Source organism: Colossoma macropomum, unplaced genomic scaffold (assembly GCF_904425465.1).
Source record: "Colossoma macropomum unplaced genomic scaffold, Colossoma_macropomum, whole genome shotgun sequence".
NCBI classification, from domain to species: domain Eukaryota; kingdom Metazoa; phylum Chordata; class Actinopteri; order Characiformes; family Serrasalmidae; genus Colossoma; species Colossoma macropomum.
The window spans coordinates 32,265,998-32,292,061 of NW_023494784.1; the positions used below are offsets into that span (position 1 = coordinate 32,265,998).

Genomic DNA, 26,064 nt, shown 5'->3' on the forward strand with positions numbered 1-26,064 from the left:
CACTGCATTACAATGTACTGTGTACTCAACTAAAATTGAATATTGTCTGTTTGAAATCTATTCTATGCCCCACTTTTTAAATACACTGACACAGGATTGGCATTTCTGCCTTTAGTCACACTCAAGAATACAGAATTATCTATTTGTGACACACTAAATGCAGCAGGTTACAAGAAAATAACTGCCAATTACAATTTCTTTTTTAAACAGAAACCAGCTTTTGATAAAACAGTATTTAATCTTATAAAAACATAAAAACCTGTACATTGAGAATTGCTGTATTCATTGTTTGTTTGTTTTATTCTTGATGGGACAGGCCATTCATTTCTTTTGTTAGATTGCTACAGATGATGTTGTCCAGGAGAGTCAAGTAAAGTCAGGTTCACTTCAGTCTTTACTTTGCAAACCTTTCCTAGAACAATATGTAACTGTAATATAAGCATAAGTAATGTGAAAATTATCAGATTTTTGTCAATCATAAGATCAGGTCTGTGGCACAGTTAAATTGCAGCATAAGCCTTACACTATAAGCCATACATACCTGAAGAAACGACAAGACAGGTTACAAGCCCTTATTAATTCAGTGACTGAAGAAATTGAACATCTGAAGAAGTTTTTGCCAAGCTTCAACTACTCTCTGCTGGAACAGTGTGTGACTCTGTGGCCTGTACTGTGATGCCTGTGATGGTCATCTTTATCTGTCTCTGGAGTTGGGGAGAGAGACGAGGCTGCTCTCCTCCACATTCTTCATGTGTCTCCACAGGTAGAGAACAGTTGCGTAGCTCGATGCCAACATCAAACAGAGACTGAGCAAATATAAGACTAATGTAAACAAGAAGTCCGCAAAACTTAGCAAGTTTATTTGCAGGACACTCCACAGTCCTTCCTGTGTTTCACTAATGAAATTATTTGCTAGATTCATATTGAGTTGTACAATCTTATACAAAATGTCGAGTCATACCAAACAAACAGAACATTGCATTTAAGATCAAGGCAGAGTATATCATGGCTCTTATGTTCCTCTTAAACCAGATGAAGAATGAATGTTGAGAAGGAACAATCTGGCAGAAGTAAAATATGTTCTTCCAGTGGCAGGACGAAATGATAGCCATCATGGTATATATCATAACACTCAAAATCAGAGGACATATTATACATAATATGTACCAATTTCTAACCACGTCATTAAAAACATACTCATTAAAACAAACAAAAGGCTGCAGAAATGAATAGTAATGTTGCCCCCAACAAGTGATCCCAGTAAAACCTTGAGCGTTTCATTCAGCTGCTCTGCTCCTTTCCGTGGAAAGACCATAGAGTAGACAAAAACAATGTTCAGAAGAATGCTGACAGCAGAGAGAGGCACATTCACTGAAGCAAAAGCTTCACGACTCATTTCAACAGAGAAATACAAAGAGTTATTAAGAACCATGTTGGAGATTTTATCTTTCTGAAACAGCAGGGGGCCAAGAGCATGGCCTGTTAAGCTGTTCTCAGATATAAAAGGTCTCTCCCTCTTATTTATGAATTTCCTCTGAAAAAAAGCAATGAAAGAAGTTCTCCACTCTTGGCATGGATTAGTGCCTCAGAAGTGTTATTCCCCACACATCGACAGTGTCACTCCTCCTTTTGTTAGGGGGAGGGAGCAGGATGAGCATGATAATGTCCTAAATCTTGAGTACATTTTCTAACTAATCAAATCAGTTGTTGTAAACTACATGTACAGTGGTGGAGATATTTATTTTTCTCTATATTTACAATGCAAATTATTCATGCTGGTAAGACACACTGGAGATTCTCGATTGCTTTTAGTAGGCTGAAGCTTAGACACTGAAGCACAACACTTTCACATCTATTAAACTTTGTTTTCCCTGTTTATTTCTCATCATGTCTTTTTCCCGCTGTGTATTTCCATCTTTACTTTGACCCAAGAGCTTAGATGCTTTGCTAGAAAGTGAGAGACTTTCTAAGTGAGGTGATATACAGGGGAGGAAAGGTAGGGGAGCTAATCAGCACTGAAATAAATGTTTATCGTATGTGACAGACAGGATCTAAGGGCCAGGGATCCATTGGCCAGTGATGGCAAGTGTTGGAGAATGGAAGAAGCAGACCCCAGCCACAGGGCAGTCTGAGGTACTACTCCTCAGATACAGGGTGGGACAGTCGGTATGTCGTCTGTGAAAGTCTCACATAAACTCTGGGTCAAGAATGTTGCCAATAGGCATCCAGCACTGCTCCTTGGCGACATACCCCTTCAAGTCCACATGGTACTGAAAGCTGTATTCACACCTATAGTCCAGGAGGACATCATTATAGTGTCTGTATAGGTAGGAGGGTTACCCTAGTGTTGCAGGTATAGCATTGCAAGATAGCAACTTCATGGAGGACCACCAACCTAAGAAAGGAGAATGGGGAAGTAGCTGGGGTACAGAAACTAGGTGGTAATTCTAACGTGAAAGCAATATGATTGACTTTTCGGTGTACTTTGAAAGATTCTACAGGGAAAGGAAAGACTGAGAGCCTTCATGGCCTGCCAGACAACAAAACCCGTCCATTGGACAAGGGTTGAACTGTCAGGCTTACTATATCTCCTGCCTCTCAGCCTGTACCCCAGAGTCTTCCACATTCTCAAGCTGAACCGGGTACCTTGACTAGATGTGATGTCCCCAGGGAGGCCATAGTAATTGAAGACCTTGTTAAAGAGAGTTTCAGCCACCTGACAGACAGTAGGAAGATCAAAAAAAGTGATAAGGAACATGATTGTCAGAATCCTTTTACTGCAACTGGAATGGTAGTAAATCCTAGTGAATCAATTCTTTTATGACTGAGACCAACCAATTTAACAAGCATAATCATGTGCTCACACAGCACCCACACAGACCCTTTATAGATTAGATGGGACATCCTTGCTCTATAATGACAGATCTGACAGATTTATGTCAATCCACTGAACAGTTTTACTCTTTTTTTTTTTTTAATTTAATCACTGGAAACCACCATAGGACCTCTGCTGACCAGATATTGTTTGGGTGGTGGATCATTCTCCACACGGTAGTGACAGAGATGTAGTAGTTGTAGTACCATGTTAGTCTGCGTTGCCCTGGTCCAATGTGTCCACGCTGTTGATGGAGTTTTTAAACACTGCATACACTTACCATCCACTCTATTAGATGTCTACAGAATTGGTACACTTTGAAGCTACAGTGATAAATAGCTTATCTGATTAAAACGATGTGATCACAAGACCATTGTTGGCTCTTTGAACATTTTTGGGTAGTGGACCCGTCTCAGCACAGCAGTAACACTTCATCAATGCCGCTGAGTCTGATACACTGGTACCAGCTACCAAACCCTTACCACATCTCTATCACTGCTTTGGATAAAATGGTTACTTTTAAGATTACATTTGACTTTCAGCCGATTTGGTCAGACTCTGAAGTTGAGACTACACTAAATTCCGAAACTGTCATTACCACTGAGCAAGCTTTTCGCCAAACAAAATGGGCTGTAAGATGATTTACAGACTGGCTGGAAGAAAGCAACATCAATATTAATCTAGCAAAAAATTGACAAAACTAAGCTAAACTTGATGTTGCAGCAGTGTTATGGCTCAGACATTTTTATATTTCATGATATGGGCATTGGTTGGATTTATTTAGAGTGGGCATTAGTTTGAATTCATTCAGAGCATTAAAATCCAAGAAACTTTTAATCCATACCACATTTGTGTTTGTAAGTAAAAGTGAAGGGATTATACTGCTTTAAATTTTATAGTGTCATTTTTGTATATTTTAGTTGGGAGAGAGACATTATCCACAGGTACACATACTTACAGGTACATTGCCTCACTCAAACCAGCCCTCCCCCTTACAGACAGCGTCTGATCACGCCCCGCTGACACACCCTCCTATGTATATTTTCCAGAAATGTGTACTGTAAGGAAAAGAAGACTAATTAAGGCCTTAATTCAAAGAAGACTCAATTCTTGAGTTTTGGTCCCCCCCACATTTACCTACTGCCTAGTTCCTCAAATTTGCAGAGGAGGTCGTGAAGCAGTTTTCCCTGTTCAGCCAGTGCTACCAAAATGTCCATGGCCCAAGAGGTTTCAGTTTCCTCTTCTAAAGCACCTGTTGCTTCCATGGTTGGTGAAATCTTCTATCAAACATGAATTTTAGACTGCAAACAGGTTAAGTGAAGGCCAGGCTCACAAAATGGATAAACAGACAAGGAGACAATTAAAGAGAGATCAAAGAGAAAGGCATTCAGACTTGCGAAGCGAAGCCATAAGTGTAACACAAACAGAAATATGTCTTTTAAAAAGCTAGTATATTATTTATTTGTAAAGCATGAATATGTAGATAATGATTAATAGTTGTTTTTCCATCTCTGATACTGTAATTCAAATCAATTTACAGCTGTTATAGATACTGCTACCTAAGAATACAACTGTCCCACTAGCACAAGCATAAATGTAAAACATTATTGTTCAGTTCACATGTACATTCATTAACCAAATACAAATGGCGTGAGAAATAAAATAAATAGAAGGCATGAACAGGGAAACTTTACTGAGACAGATTGTGAATATCTGATCATGACACTGATTCACAGAAGTTCAGGATCAGAAGTTCAAGAATTTTTGTAACAATTCACATTCATATCAATCAATTATAATTTGCTCTGTAAACTTGTGAAATCACATCCATTGCAAAAATATAATCACAGCAAAAGCTTTACAGGACATGTTATAAATACCTGAAGAAATTATTAGCTGAAAGGCTACAGGCCTTTGTTTAATTCTGTGACATAAGAAATTGAGGAGTCTGGAGAAGTTTTTGCCAAACATGAACTGCTCCCTGCTGGAACAGTGACTGACTAACCATCATGTTAATGGTTGTCCCAAAAGAGTACAAAGAGATAATGGTGTAGAGGATATGCCCATTCCAATCCAAAGACACGCGGGAGTATTTAACTGCAATTTCAACTATTATAATCCCATCTGAGCAGAGGAAGTGAAGGAGCGCCTGTACTGTGATGCCTGTGATTGTGATCTTTATCTGTCTCTGGAGTCGGGGAGACACCGCTCTCCTCCACGTTCTTCATGTGTCTCCACAGGTAGAGAACAGTCGCGTAGCTTGATGCCAACATCAAACAAAGACTGAGGAAAAAGAATCCTAATCTATTCCAGAAATCCACTAATCTTACCTTCCGGTTTATTTGTAGGGAATTCCACAGCGCATCCATTACATCATCTGAGGCATTAAATGCAAGATCATAATTGACTCCTACAGTTTCATAAGCAATGTCTACAATCATTCCAAAGAAATAGAAAATTCCATTTAAGATCAAGGCAGAGTAAATGAAGGCTCTTATGTTCCTCTTAATCCAGATGAACACAGAATGTTGAGGAGGGACAATCTGGCAGAAGTAAAACATGTTCTTACAGTGGCAGGCAGTAACAGTGGTCATCATGGTATATATCATAACACTCAACATCAAATCAGGCAGAACATAGAATGTGTAGTAATTTCTAAACATCTCAGAGATGACAAACTCATTCAAAACAACCAAAAAGCTACAAGAATGAATAGTAATGTTGCAACCAACAAGTGAACCCAGTAAAACCTTGAGGGGTTCTTTCAGCTGCTCTGATCCTTGCTGTGGAACGACCATGCAGTAGACAAAAAGGATGTTCAAAAGAACACTGACAGTAGCGAAAGGCACATTCACAGAAGCAAAAGCTTCAGCACTTATTTCAATAGAGATATACCAAGAGCTGTTATGAACCATGTTGGATATCTTCTTCTTCTGAATGATTAAGAACATATCATATATTTTATCTTCAGATGAAAAGTCCTTCCTCTTAATTCAGCGTCCACTGAGGTGTCATGGATGGTAATGTCTTCAATTTTGTTTGCATAATATTTTTATCAATTTATGCAAACTACATCTGCTGTGTAAACATTTCTTTTCACTGGTATTTCCAATGCAAATTGTTCACACTGGTGAGATACAATGGAGATTCTTAACTACTTTCAGTGGCCTGGAATTTGAATGGGCAGCCAAGCATGATGCAACACTTTTACATTTTCGCTTTGTTTTTCTTGTTTATTCTTGATCATCTAATTCCTGTGTGTATTTCTGTTTATGTATACCCGCTAATTACATTATTTTATAATTATGGCAAGCCATACAGATGAGACTTTGTGCTAAAAACACTTTTTGTTATTTCCTTTGTTGTGGTGAAATTACCTCTGTGAAGTCCTAATCTGTCTGGTGAGTGAACACCTGGTTAGCCAGTCAGTGGCTAGTGATCAGAAATTAGATGATTAGGTGCCTTCCAGTTGGGAGCTGGGGAGAGCAGGGGATGGACCAAAAAAGTGAGAACAACAGGGAAAATCATGTTAGTCAACTAAGAATAGCTGTTGCAGCTTCATTGTATAATCAGCTATGACCAAGTTTGCCCCTGACTCACCTGAGTCCGCATCCTTGACGGAGTCAGGGAACGTTCTCTGATTGATGTTGAAGGAATGAAAGAAGCAGCTGGGTTCACATCCACATCTAAACATGTAAACAAATGGTTCTATATAGCATCAAAAAGGACTCTTCTGTTATTACAAGCTTGACAGCAGAACCATGGCAGAACCTTCTTTTGTGCTATATAGAACTATTTTCAAAAAGGTTCTATACAGAACCATATACAATACATTCTCCGTCAATCTGAAAAAAAACATTTCACCATGCAAAGAACCCTTTAAGCATGGAATGGTTCTACATAGAAATCATGGTTTTAAATAAACCAAAGAACCCTAAAAGAGCTATCTTCTTTAAATGTGTGCTTTAATTTTTTAATAACAGCTGCAAAGTAAAAATAAAAGTGCACTTTAGCTCAACAGTTAGATGAAAGCCTGGTTAAATTTAAAAGAATCTGAAAGCCAATCACATCAGAGCAGCTCCCAAAAACACTTCAGCCCTGACAAGTTCAGAGATGGGTTTAGTGGGGAAAGAAAAATGAGAATGTTTCCAGTGCACATAGGGAACATACTTTATCCTAACTGTCGTCTTTGTTTTCAAATGAACTGAAGAAAACAGCATTATTACCAAACCAAACGCACCTCCTAAAAATCTGGTGAGATCTTTGCTTTTCACAACTTATTCTTCACAGAGATGAAGCAGCTAACTGGCTAGCTAATCCTAGATAATCAAGGAGCGGTGTCCTTTTTAGCATTTTCTTCTTATTTTTTTGTTATAATATGGTGATTATTTATTAAACAGTTTTATTGCAACTTAGCTATAGTTGTCAACATATGGCCTTTAGTTTATCCATATAAAATACAATTGTGTTGCATCATTGGAGGTAAACAGCTGTATAAAGATTTGATAGGTGAAATCTAGTCTAATACAGGTTCCCAAAAACTCTGGACAATAGTTTTTGTCCACTCAGATTTGTTTTTCACATTCTGTTTTCTTTAGACTTGTTACCTCAGTAATATGATCAGACTGCAGGTGGCAGAGTATGAGCAGATATATTGATCTATATGAAATTATTTTGTCACGTGCACACTGTTCACAGACAAAGCAGGTAAGAAAGCCTACCAGTGAGTTAGTCTCCAGAATTTAGTGTTGTGCTGTAATAATCAGATCGTTGTTCTCTTTGATTGTAGGGTAAATTTGCCACATCTGGAATCTAACTTACTTAAATTACATTTACAAAGATACATTTACTCCTCAGTGTCACCTTACAGATGATACTACATCATCAGATGCTATTATTCCATTAGTTCATCAGAGATCGCAGCCTGACTTTGTGCTTGCTTTCTCTCAGTCTCTGTGTTTCTCTTTTTTTCTGACTGCCGTTGTGTCTCTGTTTTAACTGTGTGAGAGAGGCTGTGAAGCTATTTAACTGTCAAATCAAGTAAAAAACAAACAAACAAACAAACAAAAAAAAAAACCGTGTCTGTTTGTGAAGTAATTAGTGTAATTACCAGGGGCATATACAGTGCCCTCCACAAATATTGGCACCCCTGGTAAACATGAGCAAAACAGGCTGTAAAAAACATTCTTTATTGCTTATCCTTTTGATCTTTGATTCAAAATATAAAAAAAATGTAACCTTTTGAAGTACAATGATAGAAAAAAAAACCTAAATCTTATCGGGAAATAAATATTTTTCTCAAATCTGTGCGTGCCAAAAATTATTGGCACCTCTTCATTTATTACATTGTGCAGCCTCCTGAACTGTTTTTGTGCTTATTTTTAGGTGTGCTTTGGATCATTGTCCTGTTTGAAGATCCAAACTGTGGCCCAGTTTAAGCTTCCTGGCTGAGGCCATCAGGTTTAGATTTTCTTTCTGCTGGTACTTGACGGAGTCTGTGATTCCATGTATCTGAATAAATTGTCCAGGGCCTTTGGAAGAAAAACAGCTCCACATTATCACAGATCCACCACCATACCTTAAAGAGGGGATGAGGAACTTTTCTGCATGGCTGCTTTTGTAACCACATCAAAATCACCTGGTATTTGTTGCCAAAAACCTCTATTTTGGTCTCATTTGACCAAAGAACATGGCTCCACTAAAAGTTCCAGTAACGTTTGGCAAACTGTAGGCACATGAGTTCATTGGTCCTTAACAGCAGAGGCTTTCTTCTGACACATGCCCCCATACAACCTGTGGTTCTATAGGTGGTGTTTGATTAGGGTTTAGGAGACGTTCTGACCACATCTGTGATCCTTGTAGATCCTTTGTCCCCTCAAACTATCCTCCTCACTGTGCGTGGGGTCAGTATAGACATACATTTATATAGTTTGAAGGCTGTGAATGTAATGTTTACTGTGTCTAGAGGTTGGCACTTATTATTATAAGCTAACATTTAAGGCTCTAATTGGCAGTAGGGCTGTCACTAAAAATAACATTCTTGAAGGAGAAATCTACCTGTTGTTTTGACTGAATCTGGTAATCTGTTTTGTTTTTTTAAATGGCAAACCACAAATTAAACAGTACAGACTCTGCACAGCCTTTGATTCAATCTAGGAAGCCTTATATAATCAAGATAAGATAAGATAAGATAATCCTTTATTAGTCCCACAACGGGGGAAATTCACAGTGCTACAGCAGCAAAGGGACAGCAAGGCACTCAAGAAAAGAAGTATCAAGTAGAAAATGAACAAACAAGGTATTAACCTTGTTAATTACTTAACAAGGTTACAGTTTGTTACTTATTACCATATAGACAATATATAAAACACTAAAGATAAAAATATAAACTCTCTTCTTCACAAAATAAACAATATAATATAACAAAATGATACACTATTGGGATATTCTACATGTATTGCACATTAATTATTACACATGAAGATTGATATGGTATGTGAGCAAATTGTACAGTTGATTTTCAATATTTTCAGTTTGTGGTTGCAGATATACAAAAAAAAGTGGTTTTCCAATAAACTACTAATTTACTCTTGCTTGTGAAATTTCCTTTATCAGTTCTTTTACTTGTACTTCTCCCTACAGTGGCAGTGTTTGTCCTTAAGTAGAGATTTTCTGTATCTGTTATTTATCACTTTACATGCACATTCCTAATTTTTAAAGTGGCATAAAAAAAGAAACACTCTATTTCCATCATACAGTGAGTTTATAACAAATGTAACCTATTATCAGATATGACACTGATTCACTGAAGATGTGAATTGGAATATTCGTAAAAATTGATATCAAATAAATTATAAATTACTCTGTAAACACAGCAAAATAAAATCTACTGGAAAATTAAGTCAGAGCATATTTCTTACACTCTAAGATATACATACCTGAAAGAGGTGGAAGGTTACACACATTTATTAATTCAGTGATATAAGAAATTGCAGAAGTTTTTGCCAAGCATTAACTACTCCCTGTCGGAACGGTGACTGACAAACACCCATGTTTATGGTTGTCCCGAAAGAGTACAAAGAAATGATTGTACAGAGGACAAATCCATCAGAATCCCAATTTTCCTGAGAGAATTTATCTGCAATTACAACTATTATAATCCCATCTGAGCAGAGGAAGTGAAGGAGCACCTGTACTGTGATGCCTGTGATGGTCATCTTTATCTGTCTCTGGAGACGAGGAGAGACGAGGCCGCTCTCCTCCACATTCTTCATGTGTCTCCACAGGTAGAGAACAGTCGCACAGCTCGAGGCCAACATCACACAAAGACTGAGCAAGAAATAGAGTAATGTAAACCAAACATTTGCTAAGCCTATCGAATGATTTAATTGCATGGAATTCCACAGCGAATCCCCAGTGTCATTTCCGAGGGTAAATGCTACATCATAATGGGATCGCACAATTTCATAAGCAATGTCTACAATCATTCCAAACAAATAGAAAATGGCATTTAAGATCAAGGCAGAGTATATTAAGGTTCTTATGTTCCTCTTAAACCAGATGAAGACAGAATTCTGGAGAGGAACAATCTGGCAGAAGTAAAACATGTTCTTCCAGTGGCAGGAGGTAACAATGGTCAGCATGGTATATAACATAATGCTCAAAATCAAATCAGATACGATAATTAAGGTGTACCAATTCATAATCAGTGTATTTAAGACAAACTGATGAAAAACATAGAAAAGGCTGCAGAGATGAATCGTAGTGTTGCACCCAACAAGTGATCCCAGTAAAACATTCAGAGGTTCCTTCAGCCGCTCTGCTCCTTTCTGTGGAAAGACCATACAATAGACAAAAAAAAAGTTCAAAAGAATGCTGACAGCAGAAAGAGGAACATTCAGTGAAGCAAAAGTGTGTGCACTCATTCCAACGTAGAAATAGAGAGAGTACGAGTGGTTATAAACCATGTTGGACAGCTCATTGTTAGAAAAACACAAATGACAAACAGCATGCCTTTTATGCTGTCCTCAGATATGACGGTTACTCCCTCTGAATTCAATACTCCTTCAGAGAAGCGTAACTGAAGGAACGTAACGCAACGTAAGAGGTTCTCCCCTTTCGGATTGGTGGCTGAATAGTTGTACTCAGCAAGTTGACAGAGTGTAGCCCCTCCTTTTGGATGGAGGGGTGAGACAGCGTTAGCTCTACTAATATTTTTTAACTTGTCGCAGTCATTGTAGTAGTTTTTGGTCAAGTAGTAACATATTTAATTTTGATGAGCCAAATATAAAATATGTTGCAAGAAAAAGTCTCTTGATTACAGTTTTCCGTAGAACACAGTATTTTTTCCTTTATCAAGTAGAAATGCTGTTAAAGGGGAATTCCGCCACTTTTTCAAAGCTTCTGCATAATCCAGTGGCCATGATATGAACAAAGTCATTCATGGATTGATGTAAAGTGCTTCATTCTGGATAAACTTACTCAGTCTGAATTATTCACAAGTGGTGGTGATAGAGACCAAATATCTGAAGAGTTTATAATGTCTCTAAAAGCGTCTTCACAAAAAATATCACATAAAATGATTATGAATGCACTGCCTAATGCCTGAAACAGATTTACCACTATTTTTTCCGTATTAACATGTACATGTAACATGTAACATATAAAACTAAGAAGATGTGTGCAGGTTCACTGGTCATTTTCAATAGTAAATAAAATGGATGTAATGGTAACAGAACAACACACTCCTGGGGCTAATGATTACAAGGCAGAGTTACAGATACAATGGCAGGAAAACAAAAACAGAAACACATGGCTAGACAGACACACAAGGGAAGATAAACAAAAGCAGATACATACAGAATCAGAGAAGTATGTTATACCATGTTAATAGATGTCCCAAAAGTTTGCAACTCTTGGCATAGATCTGCACATTAACAGAATGTATCTCCTCTTTTTTGAGGAAGGTGGGGGGCTGTACTAATTACTTTCTAGCTGTCATGAATGGAAATGTCTTCAGTTTTGATTAGATATTGTAATTGGTTCAGTTTATGAAAACTTCATGTACTGTGTTGTATACATCTTTTACATCTGTATTTGCAATGCAAATAACACACATTGGTAAAACACACTCCTCAACCACTTTCAGTGAGCTGGTGTTTGAATCAGCACCTAAGCATAACACAATGCTTTTAACTCTCACAAGGTTTTCCCTGTTTATTTTTTGTCATTTTATTTTTTTATTGTTTATTTCTTTGTCTACTTACACCCAAGAACACAGAATTATTGTCATTATCATTAATCATAGTAGAAGTACACTTGTAAGCATCGATTTTTAAAGTAAAAATAAGTTATAAAACGTTTTTTTTTTTTCCCCAATATGTTAAATTCACTAAAAATGCCATATCTGTTCTCTGTCAAAAACGTGTTTACTTTTTGCAATAAAACTTGTAATCTGACCAAGGGTATTCAAACTTTTGCATACCACTGTATGGCTAAGCACTTAGTAAAAATATATAGAAGCATAGATTTATTTATTACCTCCCATTTGCAAAATATGTTGCATGAAAATGACTGGTAATTACAGCGTTTGATTACATTTTATTCTTTTTTTTTTTTAATTGTCACAAATAAGGTTAGGACTGGTTGCAATCAAGTTTATTAGTAGACTCTCAGTGCAGATTCCAGACAGTCCAGATTCACCTCAAACAGACTACTATTAAGTACAAGAGTCAAGACCAAAACCAAAGCAGACCGTGGGATTCAAACACAGAGAAACAACTTGAGAAACTTCAGAAATGTAGTGAAAAAAGCAGGGGAACTAATTCCTGATGCTGCAAGACATTTAAAACATTTACAGATTGATACAGTTGATGCTGTCTAGGAATGCATAAATAACGTGGAACATTATTGCTCACCTTACACTTTTTAAAGTGAAATAAAAGTCAAAATAAATAAAATAAATAAATTACACTATCTCCTTGATTTCTGTCATATTAAAAGTTTCTAACAAACATAACATCATATCAGGGCAATCTTAAATCAGTTACTCTAATTAAATATTGAAGAAGCAAATGAGTGTACATGTAATCTGACCAAGGAAATGTTCTTGATGGGATATGGCCAGTGAACACCTTGTAAATAAACAGTAGCCAGGGTGTTTCCTGATGCAGAGATTAACTTTTTACAGAGTATGCAATGCTAATGGTTATAAGAGTCACCAGCTCTTTCAGGATGGAGAATCTGCTGCTCAGTGGAATGTTTTGGGACAAAGGGTGGTGGGCCGAGCACCTACCAAACTCCCACCAACACACCAAGGAGTGGAACAGCTCAACCCCTTTGGTCTCACACTCAGTCAAAGCCAAGGGCCCTCAGGTTGGGATAGGACATCATCCACTTGGCTACAGAAGTTACATGGACTAAAACTAGTATGGAGGATATGAGTTCTCCATTCACCATAATTTGATGTAGCAACAATATTCTGCCCTTGAGTCTCTGTGATCATTTGATTCTGGTGGGCAACCAGAGGAGATGAAAGGAGAAATAGCAAGAAAGCTCTGGAACCAGTACTAAAACAAACCTACTTGACTAGTATAGGCTATATTAGGCTAGGCAAGGCTAGGCTAGTGGTTCCTCCTGGGCTCTGCACTTTGCTCACTATGCCATACTTTTCTAATTTACTTCAATTCAATTTTGTAAATTCCTCTGAACTTTACAAAATGAACTATGTTGCAAAATGAAATCATATCATATGATTGACAGTGTAAGCTAATCATTACTTTGGAAGTAATTACATGAAAGGTCACAAGTCCTTAATTATTCAGGGATGAGAAGTTGACAGTCTGGAGAAGTTTTTGCCAAATACAAACTGCTCTCTGCCGGAACAGCGACTGACTAACCATCATGTTAATGCTTGTCCCAAAAGAGTACACAGAGATGATAGTGCAGATGATGTATCCATTCCAATCCAAATCCACATCATAGTATTTCGGTATAATCTGAATTAATATAATCCCATCTGAGCAGAGGAAGTGAAGGAGTGCCTGTACTGTGATGCCTGTGATAGTCATCTTTATCTGTCTCTGGAGTCGGGGAGAGACGAGACCGCTCTCCTCCACATTCTTTATGTGTCTCCACAGGTAGAGAACAGTCGCATAGCTTGAGGCCAACATCACACAAAGACTGAGAAAAAAACAGCCCAATCTAGTCCAGAAGTCCACTAATCTTATCTTCCGGTTTATTAGTACGGAATTCCACAGCGCCTCTGCTACATCATCTGAGGCATTATGTAATTGCTGATAATTGAATCGTACAACTGCATAAGCTAATTCTACAATAATTCCAAACAAAAATAAGATTGCATTTAAGATCAAAGCACAGTTTATGATGGCTCGTATGTTCCTCTTAAACCAGATGAAGACAGAATGCTGAAGACGAACAATCTGGCAGAAGTAAAACATGTTCTTCCAGTGGCAGGAAGTAACGATGGTCATCATGGTATACATCATAACGGCCAAAATCACATCAAACATAAGATACCATATGTACCAGTTGTTTATCACATTATATAAGACAAACTCACATAGAACAGTGAGGATGCTGGAAGAATGAATAGTAATGTTGCAGGCAATAAGTGATCCCAGTAAAACCTTGAGAGTTCTTTTCAGCTGCTCTGCTCCTTGTTGTGGAAAGACCATGCAGTAGATAAAAAAGATGTTCAAAAGAAGGCTGACGGCCGAGAGAGGCATATTCACTTTAGCAAAAACTCTAGCACTCATTGCAATGTATAAATATGAGTAGTTATAAACCATGTTGGATATCTTATCTTTCTGAACCACAAATGATTAAGAGCGTAAATGCTATCTTCAGACAACGTTTCTCCTTTATAATTTAATGTCCCAAGAGATGTCATGAATGGAAATGTCTTCGATCTTGATTACATATTCTAACTAATCGGATCAGTTTATGAAAACTACGTGTTCTGTGGTTCTTTCTCATCTGTATTTACAATGCAAATTACTGGGAAGACACACTCTTCGGCCACTTTCAGTGGGCTGGTGTTTGGTGTCGGCACCCAAGCATGACACAACATTTTCACATTTTCACTTTGTTTTCCCTTTTTATTTTTTTTTCATTATGTTTACGGTGTGTATCTCTATGTCTAATCCCAGCCAAGAAAAAACAAAATGACTGATCACACTGAAATGCCAAACAGGTCCTGGATGTTAACAAAGTGTGACATACAATCTCTGAAGTGCTATGTAATTATTTTGGGTAAAATAATGGTAAGTACTAGACAGTTTAACTAAATACACTAAAATGGCAAACAGGTTCTAGATATTAACAGAGTAAGAGTGGGGTACAAAGCCCCCCAGGCTCGTTAGGGTAGCGTGGCCCGTGGTGGATGTCACAATACAAATGGAAGCTTATTTTTATTTGTCACCTGCGAAATACAAATTATGCTGCAAGAAAATTACTGCCAATTACAGGTTTTGAGTGATTGACAAACCCATGTTAATGGTTGTCCCAAAAGAGTGCATAGAGAAGGATATATTCATTCCAATCCACATCCAAATAAAGAGAATAAGAGTTTTATAACTTATAATTTCAATGAACAGAGGAAGTGAAGGAGTGCCTAGAACAGGGTTGTTCAGTCTTATCTGCAAAGGGCCAGTGTGGCTGCATGTTTTCATTCCAAGCAAGCTGGAGCACCTCTGCTTGTAAAATCAGTTGGTCTCAGTCTTTAAACAATTGATCAGGTGTGCTCCTTTGTTTCAATGAAAACCTGCAGCCACACCATCTTACAGTTTACTAAGCATTGTCTACAATCATTAAAAACATACACTGCACATAAGACAAACAAAGGGTTAAAATGTGGGAGGTTTATTTAGCTACTCTGCTCCTTGCTGTGGAAACTTACAATAGATGTTAAAAAGAATCCTGACAGCACATGTACTGAAGCAAAAGTTTCAGGAATCGTTTTAGCAGAGAAAAACCAAGCACTCTGAAGTACTGTATTGGATGTCTGTTGCTGTCTTTCTGAATCGCAAATGACCGAGAGCATGTCCTATATCAGTGGTCATCAGCCCTCCTCACTGAGAGCTTTCCTGCAGAGTTTAGTTCCAACCTGTATCTAACCACTTGCCCCCCCCTTTACCTAACAGTAATGCATCTGATCCAGCTGATCAAGGACTTCTAAAAAAGTTAATTAGCTGGAGCAGCTGTTGCAGGTTGAAACTAGACTTTGCAAGATCTCCAGATCTAGGGTCAGTGACCACTTGTCTTCATGTTATCTACAAATTAAAACTTCCTCCCTCTTAAATTAAGACTCCTTGAGAAATAGCAATGTAAGAGGTTCCCTACTCTTGGATAGGTGGCTGAATATGGGTACTCCCCACATATTGACAGAATGTAGCTCCTTCTTTGGTGAGGGCAGAAGGGTATGTACTTATTACCTCTGTAGCTCTCAGATGATGATTACGTATTGCAACAAATCAGATCAGTTTATGAAAGCTGCACGTATTGTGGTGTATCTGTATTTACAATGCAAATCACTCATTCTGGTGAGACAAACTGGAGATTCTCATTCACTTTATGTGACCTGACATTTGAATAAGCAAACAATTATCAAAGAACACTTTTACACTCTTACGTAGTTTTTTTATGGTCTTTTTTTATTATGTGTTTCTGTGTCCTCTCACACTCAGGAATACAAGAAGAAAACGAAGAAGAATAATTATTATTATTTTATAACTGCTTGTAATTAGTCACTTTAGCAGTTGTACACATAGTAGCACTGCCAAATGCAAGAAACATTGGAAGAAAATAACTGTTCATTAAGCCTTCCATAAAAAAAATAATGTTTTAAACAAAAATCAACCTTCAATAACAACATCACTATTTGTAATATTTGAACATGTAAATCGAGACAAGTATTCATGTTTGTTTTGCCATCCCTGACGCTGCATGAAATTCAACTCACATTCTATAGATGGTGCTGCTGAGGCATGTAATAATAACATGAAACTTATTGCTCACTTTACACGCACACTCATTAAGCATTTCTAAGTGTTGTTAAAAAAATAAATAAATAATACAATACACAAAAAAATCACCACCTCCTAATTTCCATTATAGAAATAATTCATAACAGATGAAAACAATTTTCATGGACATCTAAAAGCTATGATTAAATTTTACATGCTGAACATTAAAGTGTACTGGGCCTGGAAATTGTGCCAAAGAACTTTTCGAGACAGTGTATTTGTGGACATAAGGGAGGTGACACAACTTTGCAAAAAACTGTGCACTGGGATATTGATAGCAATTAATATTAACCGTAAACCAGTTATAAATTACTGTCATTTTTCAGAAACAATTCTACTGTAAAATGAAACAACATATCACAGCATATCATTGTCTGAACAAAACCTCATATCTACAGAAAGGAACATTACAGGAGAGGGAAACTTCTTAACCTTCTTGTTACAAGTTATGGATGACAGAAGGTGTTGTTCTAAAAGTGACAATAAGCTTTACACTGTAAACTATGCTAAATAAATTACAGTTTACAGACATTTGTTAATTCTGTGACAAGAAATTGAATTTTTGCCAAATTTGGACTGCTCCCTGCCGGAACAGTGACTGACTGACCATCATGTTAATGGTTGTCCCAAAAGAGTACACAGAGATGATGGTGCAGAGGATATACCCATTCCAATCCAAAGGCATGCAGGAATTCTTAACTACAATTTCAACTATTATAATCCCATCTGAGCAGAGGAAGTGAAGGAGTGCCTGTACTGTGATGCCTGTGATTGTGATCTTTATCTGTCTCTGGAGTCGGGGAGACACCGCTCTCCTCCACGTTCTTCATGTGTCTCCACAGGTAGAGAACAGTCGCGTAGCTTGATGCCAACATCAAACAAAGACTGAGGAAAAAGAATCCTAATCTATTCCAGAAATCCACTAATCTTATCGTCCGGTTTATTTGCAGGGAATTCCACAGTGCATCCATTACATCATCTGAGGCATTATGTGCAAGATCATATTTGAGTCCTACAGTTTCATAAACAATGTCTACAATCATTCCAAAGAAATTGAAAATTCCATGTAAGATCAAGGCAGAGTAAATGAAGGCTCTTATGTTCCTCTTAATCCAGATGAACACAGAATGCTGAGGAGGAACAATCTGGCAGAAGTAAAACATGTTCTTACAGTGGCAGGCAGTAACAGTGGTCATCATGGTATATATCATAACACTCAACATCAAATCAGGCAGAACATAGAATGTGTAGTAATTTCTAAACATCTCAGAGAAGACAAACTCGTTCAAAACAATCAAAAAGCTACAAGAATTAATAATAATGTTGCAACCAACAAGCGAACCCAGTAAAACCTTGAGGGGTTCTTTCAGCTGCTCTGATCCTTGCTGTGGAACGACCATGCAGTAGACAAAAAGGATGTTCAAAAGAATGCTAACAGCAGAGAAAGGCACATTCACAGAAGCAAAAGCTTCAGCACTTATTTCAATAAAGAAATATGAGAGGTTATAAACCATGTTGGATATCTCATCGTTCTGAAATACAAGTGACCAAATGCATGGACCCTTATGCTGTCCTCAGGTATGAAGATTCCTCCCTCTTAATTCAATACTCCTTCAGTAAAAAGCAATGTAAGAGGCTCTATGATCCAGTTAATGCAGCTGGCATTCCAGAACATACTGAAATGGATCCAGCCTTACAGAAGTATTAACCAGGGACTTCTGTACATAGTCCGTGCTAGGTAAGTTGTGAGTCAAGAGAGTTTTAAACATGCTGTTTTCATGATTGAGGCATTAACTGTTGATTAAAAAAGGCAAAATGGGCTCTGGCTGTCTTAACGCTGGAACTCTTAATGCTATTCTTTCAACTCTGGCACTGGATACAGCTTCATTCAAGAGGAGCACTTTTAAATGTCCATAAAATAGTGATGTGAGAAGGACAGCTCAAATTTTGAAATCATGTATAAACCTTTAGGAAAACTGCAAATATTAAGAACCAATAATGGTTCTAGTCTATGATTGCTTTCACATGATCTTTATCTATAGTGATACTTTCCTTGCTGAAGGATATCCAAGGTTTTATAAGGAGTCAGCTTGGTTCCGCTCTCATAAAGGTGATGATAATTTTATTGCGTAGGATAGCAAGGTAATTGCTGCTTGTGATAAATACAAACTACTAAAGAAAAAGAAAAAAATCTAAAAACACACCCCAGGAAGCAGCAAACAGTGATGCTACAAACAGCCTAACCTGTTAAAGAGTGCTAGGGGGAGTCAAGTACCTTTTTTAAAATAAATTCTTTCTTTACACAGAGATGTCTGATCTAGTTTAAGGAAAGGAAGAATTGGTGTATATGCTCTTAATTAAAAACAGAAAAAAGGGTGCATGTGATCTTGGGTAGTACTGGGGATAAAATGTGGCAAGATTGTTCTCAATAGTGTTAAAGTCTGTAGTTGTGAGGCGCAAGGTGCTGATCCCTGTTTCAACAAGATATTTGCTAGAGCTCCCTGATGGTGATGTCAAAGACTTCTTTTCAGTGTACTATCTGGAGGGTGATATGTTAGTGAGGAAATAAGTGCCATATGGTGTTCGTTTTGTGGGAGATTTTATTGTACAAATTGTGGTGCCAAAAATGCTGTGTTGCATTTTCTTGTGTTGCAGGTGTCTCATGACATATCATGTCATTTGGGTGTCAAAAAGCGCTATAAATTAATATTGAGACATTTTTTGGCCAACACTTGTGTCCATTTAAATTAAGTCATGTCATACTTGCCAGTTAACCTGTAAGCCTAATCAGCCGATATAGCCTGCGCCACTTTACCTGATTCCTGCTGCAAGTAAGCCATTTGAACACCATATTGTGCAATGTGTGGTCTCCTTGCCCAAATCTAAAGCAGGAAGCAAGGAAGTATCTACTGACTGATGTGTCAGGCCACTACATATCCTGCAGCATATCCTCTTCAGTCTATTACTGCTAAATCTGTGGTTAAAGGTTTTACTGAGCTCATTTCAGGTTTTGGGATTCCCCATGTCATTCAATCTGATCAAAAGACAAATTTTACTTCCAGTGTGTTTTGCCAAGTACTATAACAGCTCAATGTAAAACTCAACCAAGCCAGTGCATCCTATGCTTAGAGACAGGGAGCACTGGAGCGATCCAGTCAGACACCCTAGTTACTGTTAACAGCTAAAAAAGCTTCTAGTCCTTGGTGCGAAGGCTGGTCTCTCATGTCCCAGTGAAGGTGAATTTAATCACGCTGTGCTGCCAATCGATCTTTGGGATAAGGCTGATACTGGTCACTCTGTTTTGCAGGGCCTTCAATTTTGAAGCTTTGCATAACCTAGATATCATGCTTATACATTTGCCTGCCCTGCGGCATTCAGAATTTATTAATTTGCTTAACGAGTATGTGATGAGTAATGAGCATGATATTAATGTGAGTGATGCTGCCCTATTTGTCAGTATTAATACTGTGTCTTTTTAGACAAAGGAAAACATTTGGAAAGTGAAATTGAATACATGCTTAAACATGATATAGCTGAACCTTCTTTTTTGAGAAGGTTTGTTGGTAAACACACCTGATGGTTTGTTTACATTTTGCACATATTATAGGAAAGTGAGCACAGTGACTGAGCCTGACTCCTTGCCTTTACCATAAGTGGAAGGTTGCATCAATCAAGTGGGGTATACTAAATTTGTGAGTGCCAAAAGGCTAGTGGCAGGTTCCTCCAACAAGGGCTAGAGATATACCTTCATTACACAGTCTGGTCTATTTTATTTTATAAGGTTATAAGCTTTGGAGTGAGAAATGCTCTCACTCTCTCTCTGTTCCTAACTGCTTGGGGAACCTCTGGTTGGGAGGACCTGAAGATTGGGACAGAGTGGACACGGCCTGGCAAGATAGGAAACAGCAGAATAGTTTTTGTTTGTTTAGGGGATTTTTGGGGGTTATTTTTGGATTTTGGTGGGTTTTTATTTTTAGGGGGATTTGTGACATGCCTTCACCGTCAGCCAGGCAGGTGCAGTGGATGAGGCTGGGAGCATCATCAAGGGCATTATTTGCACCTGTATTCTCCACTAGAAGATGTTTTGGGGTGCTTTTGTTTTGAGGTTATACCTTTATAACTGTTAATTTTGAGGCCCATCTTGACCATGCTGATGGTGTGCTTGTAAATTCCTTTTTTTCTTATTAATTTACAACAGTAAAGATCATTTTGTGATGGTAACTCACTGTGTGCTCCCTTTTATTTGTCATGGTGCTGAGGTGTTTCAGACTGTGAAATCAAAACTTTCATATGATCCATTATGTCTTGTTGAACTGGACTGGATAAATTTTAGTGAATTATTCTTTTTCTCTTCTTAAAGCTAAAATGATCTTTGAGTTTGTAGTAGGCCTAGATTTCAAATCCTTTGAGACAGAGTGAGAACAGAGGGGTGGCAGAGTAGGCTCAATGTAAATAAGATTGCCTGTGTTAATAAAACAATAGAATTTTCCTGTTTGCTTGGCATCCTGCATTCAGCTATACTGCTGATCCTAGGCTGGTCACTTGTAATAACAGAGATGGTTCCACAACCATTTCATGGAGCAAGTTAATTTTTTTATTGTAATTTAACCTGAAATCTGTTAACAACAAAAGTCAATTTGTTTGCTGGACAAGTCTCAGTTAAAGTGCAGTTAAAATGTCCCAACTTGATCCAACCTGAGATAAACATACTTATTGAAAAGAATTAAGTAACTGCTGAGTCTCTTTTAATTTTCCTAATAATAGAGCATCATATTATCACAACATCAACCACCTAGCCATACCCTAGGAAGAATCTAGCAACTATGCAACAACTACCTAGCCATGCCCTAGCAACCAGTAGGAATACCATAGGTACCACATAACCACACCATAGCAACCACTGTTCAATATTTTGGCTACCATATGTAATACCATAGCAACTACCTATCAACCCCCTAGTAACCACCTGGAATACCATATCAACTGCTTAGCAAAACTCCTGCAACCATCTAAGATAAATTAGGAATTGCCTAACAATACCATAGCAACAACCTAGCAAGCACCTGAAACACTTATTGACACCAAGCAGGTTTCCCACTGTTCAGCATTTGTATCTGAAAGAAGCATCTGCCTCGGAAAGAAGGACCTCACTAGCAAAGAAAGACATCTGCTTCCATGCATCCAAGATCTCTTGGACAGCCTAGGGGGCTACTCTTGGTTCTCAATACACAGATCAGCACACAGCATTCCAAAGGAGTCCTTGATGACCTGAGAAACAAATGGTCCTCTTCATATTTTGATGACAAGCTATGTTTTTCGAAGACATGATCTGATCATGTCAGGGACCTCAGATGAATGCTTTGTTGTATATAAGTGCCAGGTGTCATTTCCAAAAAATATGAGCTATTCAAACTTGAAGGGAATTACACTGGGAGTTTAATACAGAGTAAAGGCATCTAAGACTCTAAGAACGACTCTAAGAACCTGGAGGCAGTTCCACAGATGAAGGAGAGGGAGCCAAAGATTGTATAGGAGGTATGAACACATGTATGAACATGCTGGAGTTGTTTGGTTACTATCTATATAATAACTGAGATGAGGCCATACTGAACCTAACTAGAGACCTGTTACCAAAAAGACTATTAATAGGGCACCAGCTACCACAGCTTTGGTCAGCTACCATCTAAAACACCAGTGCAGTGGACTTCCAAGCAAGTATACCCGGTTGCCCCCTTGGGCAAGGCACCTAACCCCCCACACATACACACACACTGCCGCCAATTGGGCATGACAAATTTCCCTTGGAGGACCAATAAAGTACATAACAAAATATTTGTTTTGCATTACATATGTTTAAAAGAGTGTTCCATTAAAATTAAAATGATTTATCACTTACCCCAGATGCAGTCGATTGACCATTAAAGTTTGATATCTGATGTGTGCTTCTTTAGTTTACAATGGGAGATGGTTTCTAACAAACACTGGACATAAGACTCATCTAGGTAAAATCTTAATTTATGTGCTTCAATCTATCAAAAAGATACATAAACAAGCTTAAAGACAAAAACAATTAGAACAGCATAAATTCACTTTGTTTAAACAATTAAACTGAAATTTGAACTACTTATCTGGAAAATGTCTGGATTTGTAGTACTACTTCATACTTTCAAACAGGACTGCAAGGGCACATTGTACATCAAAATTCAACTACACAGGCATCACGTTTGTTTTTTAGCATAGCTAAGACTTCAAAACTGTAAGACAGTTAGCTAGAAGCTGTATCTTGTACGTCGATAAAATTACAAAAATGAGGCTTTATGTCCACTATAGTCCAGTTTTTATGTCCAGAATATTGGAACAAAGAAATCATAGCGTAGTTCAGAGGCCGTATTACAGAAACTTCTTAAGTCTGAAATCTTATCTTATCTGCTTAATCTAACAACTTCAGTTAGGACGGAATCAGAAGCTATTACAGAACAACAGTTCTTAAGTTCATGATCTTATCCTAACTCCAGATCAGAAAACAGTATAACAGAACCATCCTAACTAGACAAAATTTCCTAAATTCTGTCCTAACTTTAAGACAACTCCCGGGGTGTCTGAACATCTATTTTAACCCTCTGTTTCTAATGTTTTATGCAGTGATAGGCAGCACAGTTCACTATAACTAGCATAATGACGCTGCCTTTATGTACATCGAAAACAGTGCTTTGACCTGTAAGGGTTTTTTCTAACAGCATTTTAAAAGCCCCAGACACTGCAGACACAAGTTGAACGTGTATCTGTTAATAAGGGGGAATAACATTAGTGTCGTTGGCTAAAGCATTTGGGAAACTAAAACTGAAACTGGAGAGCAGCAATGCTCTGATAAACAGCTGGAAGTGCTGTCACAATATTCTTAACTTCAAATTTATGGCACTTTAGTTCTGTTCGACCTTTTTTTTTTTTGGCCCATATACTCCAAAGTGAGTAAAACTAACAGATGTGGCCCAGATCTGGCCCATATACTCCAATGTGAGTAAAGCTAACAGATGTGGCCCAGATATGGCCCATATACTCCAATGTGAGTAAAGCTAACAGATGTGGCCCAGATCTCGCCCACACACTGTAAAATCAGTTAAAGTAAAAACAGTAAGTTAGTTATCCTACTAAACTAAGGTATAATTTGGTGCTGCCCTGTGGTTTTACATGCTTAAAAAATGTGTATATCTAAAACAATTATGGTTTGGTCACTGTTCAGATTTTGGAATCTGTTTTTGACAGAGCACCCAACCATAACGACCTTCACGACAGGGCCAGTTTGTTGGAATCATCTAGAAGCCTTGAGAAGAAGTTGAACAGGGTGCCAAGACTCCCCTTCAGTGGTGGAAGAAAACAGAGCTGGAACAAGGCATGAACCCAGCCGTCATTCCTGACCTGCACAAACCGAGACCTGGACTGTCCCACCTCAGAGATCTGCACAGCAGAACCATCACGCTTCCTACCAAGACAGAAACCTCTGGCAGCGAGAAGCTGACCAAAGAGCTGTCAGGAGGAAGACCACCCACCATCTCACAACTCCATCAAACAATCCTCTTCTGTTCCTCAGTCTTTTTGTTTTATTCTTTTTCTCAGTTTATGTTTATCTTCTGTATTACATCCTTTCTAAACTGAACCTTTATTAAGAACACACCTGTGCAGGAAAAGAGTTCTACAACACAGGTATGTACAACTTAGCCATTCTAGAACACAAGTACACACAAGTGGGTACACAACCATTCTAGAGCACGAGTAGACTCAACACATTTCTTTTTTGTTTACGTTTACTCTAGTTTTTATATGTGTTGTTTCAACTGATATCTTTTGAACATTTATTTATTTCTTTAGGACACAAGCGCTGGCAGGAGGAAGACCACCAACAATCCCCAAACTCCACCAAACAGGTATCTTCTGTTCTTCAGTCTGGTTATTTGACTTTTTTCTCAGTGTATTTAGCCATTTCTAACCTGAACCTTAAATAAAGAACACACCTGTGCAATGAAAGAGTTGTGATTACTTTTGCTAACTATTGTCATGTACTGCTTTGGTGTACTTCGTAGTATGGAAGTTTGCCATTTCGGACACAGCCATACTGTCCACTCTTATATACAGTCTATGATTTTACTCTGCTTCACGTCGTGTCTAAGAACACCCTTCCCCGTGATACAATCTCAGTAACACATGGCCTCTCCCCAACAAATAGAGAACATCAACACAACATTCAGCAACATTTTTTAAAAAAGTTCCAAGGTGGTTAGACTGTAACGTCACAGAAATAATGTTCCTGAAACGTTATGGACACGGGTGTTGTATTAATGGCTTGCATCACAATGTTATTAGAATGTTGTTCATACAGTGTTCACAGTTAGACAAAAACGTTTTGGAAATAAACATTAAGAATAATGTTCCTACAACTACAAATAAAAAACATTTATACACCATTGTGGCATGCGTCCGTCCTCCAGGTCCCATTGACGATCGCGAGAGCCAGATGGAAGGTGGGGCCCGAACCCTGAGCGAGGATGGCGGGGAGAGGAGAACAGCAAGTGAGTGGGGGACGGCGCCACTCCAAAAAGAACAGCATTTGATTTACACCTTTGGACAATGTGAAATACAAACAAACTACAGAAAGCCATTTTGGGCAATATGTAATATATACATATGCCACTGGGAAATAAAAACTCCAATGAAAAAAGACAGAAATTTATTAAAATGAGCAAATGAAATGAATGAAATATAATACAGAAGGCTTGTAAAATATTCATGACAATTCAAATCATTATTGTCATTACTATGTTAAAATAACCATTTTATTTAACAGAATAATTAAAATAAAAAATAAATTCACAAATTTATAGAACTACTATAGTGCAGAACATGACAGAGCCTACAGTGATATACACATAAATCACAGCAATATATAACATACAAATTTTAGGCTGACACAAACAAATAGTTCCAATGACTTTATGGTCATGGTCATTTGCTTGCGAGCATCATGAGACAGGAATCTGTGAAAACTTCACCTTTGACCATCCATGGTAATCAGTTGTATGCTACAGATGCATCTGATAAAGATTAGTTTAAAACACTGGAGTTTTTCTTTTTTTGTGATTAACGTAATGG

General features: G+C 37.8%; 4 protein-coding genes and 1 pseudogene across 4 annotated transcripts; all 5 read right to left on the reverse strand.

The window, feature by feature from the left end:
- Window positions 1–626: 626 nt before the first annotated feature.
- On the reverse strand, window positions 627–1,432 carry LOC118810729 (taste receptor type 2 member 1-like). Its single transcript, XM_036574744.1, is given in 4 exon segments — window positions 627–722; window positions 725–956; window positions 958–1,168; window positions 1,171–1,432. Coding segments are annotated over 4 exon segments (801 nt in total).
- A 3,361-nt stretch (window positions 1,433–4,793) lies between these two features.
- On the reverse strand, window positions 4,794–5,790 carry LOC118810735 (taste receptor type 2 member 114-like). Its single transcript, XM_036574757.1, is given in 2 exon segments — window positions 4,794–5,079; window positions 5,081–5,790. Coding segments are annotated over 2 exon segments (996 nt in total).
- A 4,053-nt stretch (window positions 5,791–9,843) lies between these two features.
- Window positions 9,844–10,842, reverse strand: LOC118810743. Its single transcript, XM_036574770.1, has one exon. The coding sequence runs from the start codon at window positions 10,840–10,842 to the stop codon at window positions 9,844–9,846; it is 999 nt and encodes a 332-aa protein (XP_036430663.1).
- Window positions 10,843–13,686: 2,844 nt separating this feature from the next.
- Window positions 13,687–14,685, reverse strand: LOC118810750 (taste receptor type 2 member 42-like). Its single transcript, XM_036574782.1, has one exon. It carries the CDS (start codon window positions 14,683–14,685, stop codon window positions 13,687–13,689), a length of 999 nt encoding a protein of 332 aa, XP_036430675.1.
- A 2,770-nt stretch (window positions 14,686–17,455) lies between these two features.
- LOC118810758 lies at window positions 17,456–18,434 on the reverse strand (annotated as a pseudogene).
- Window positions 18,435–26,064: the final 7,630 nt, after the last annotated feature.

Excerpts from the sequence above, each read along its gene's own strand:
- LOC118810750 (XM_036574782.1), bottom strand. The coding sequence starts at position 14,685 with ATGGTTTATAACTACTCATATTTATACATTGCAATGAGTGCTAGAGTT.
- LOC118810743 (XM_036574770.1), bottom strand. The coding sequence starts at position 10,842 with ATGGTTTATAACCACTCGTACTCTCTCTATTTCTACGTTGGAATGAGT.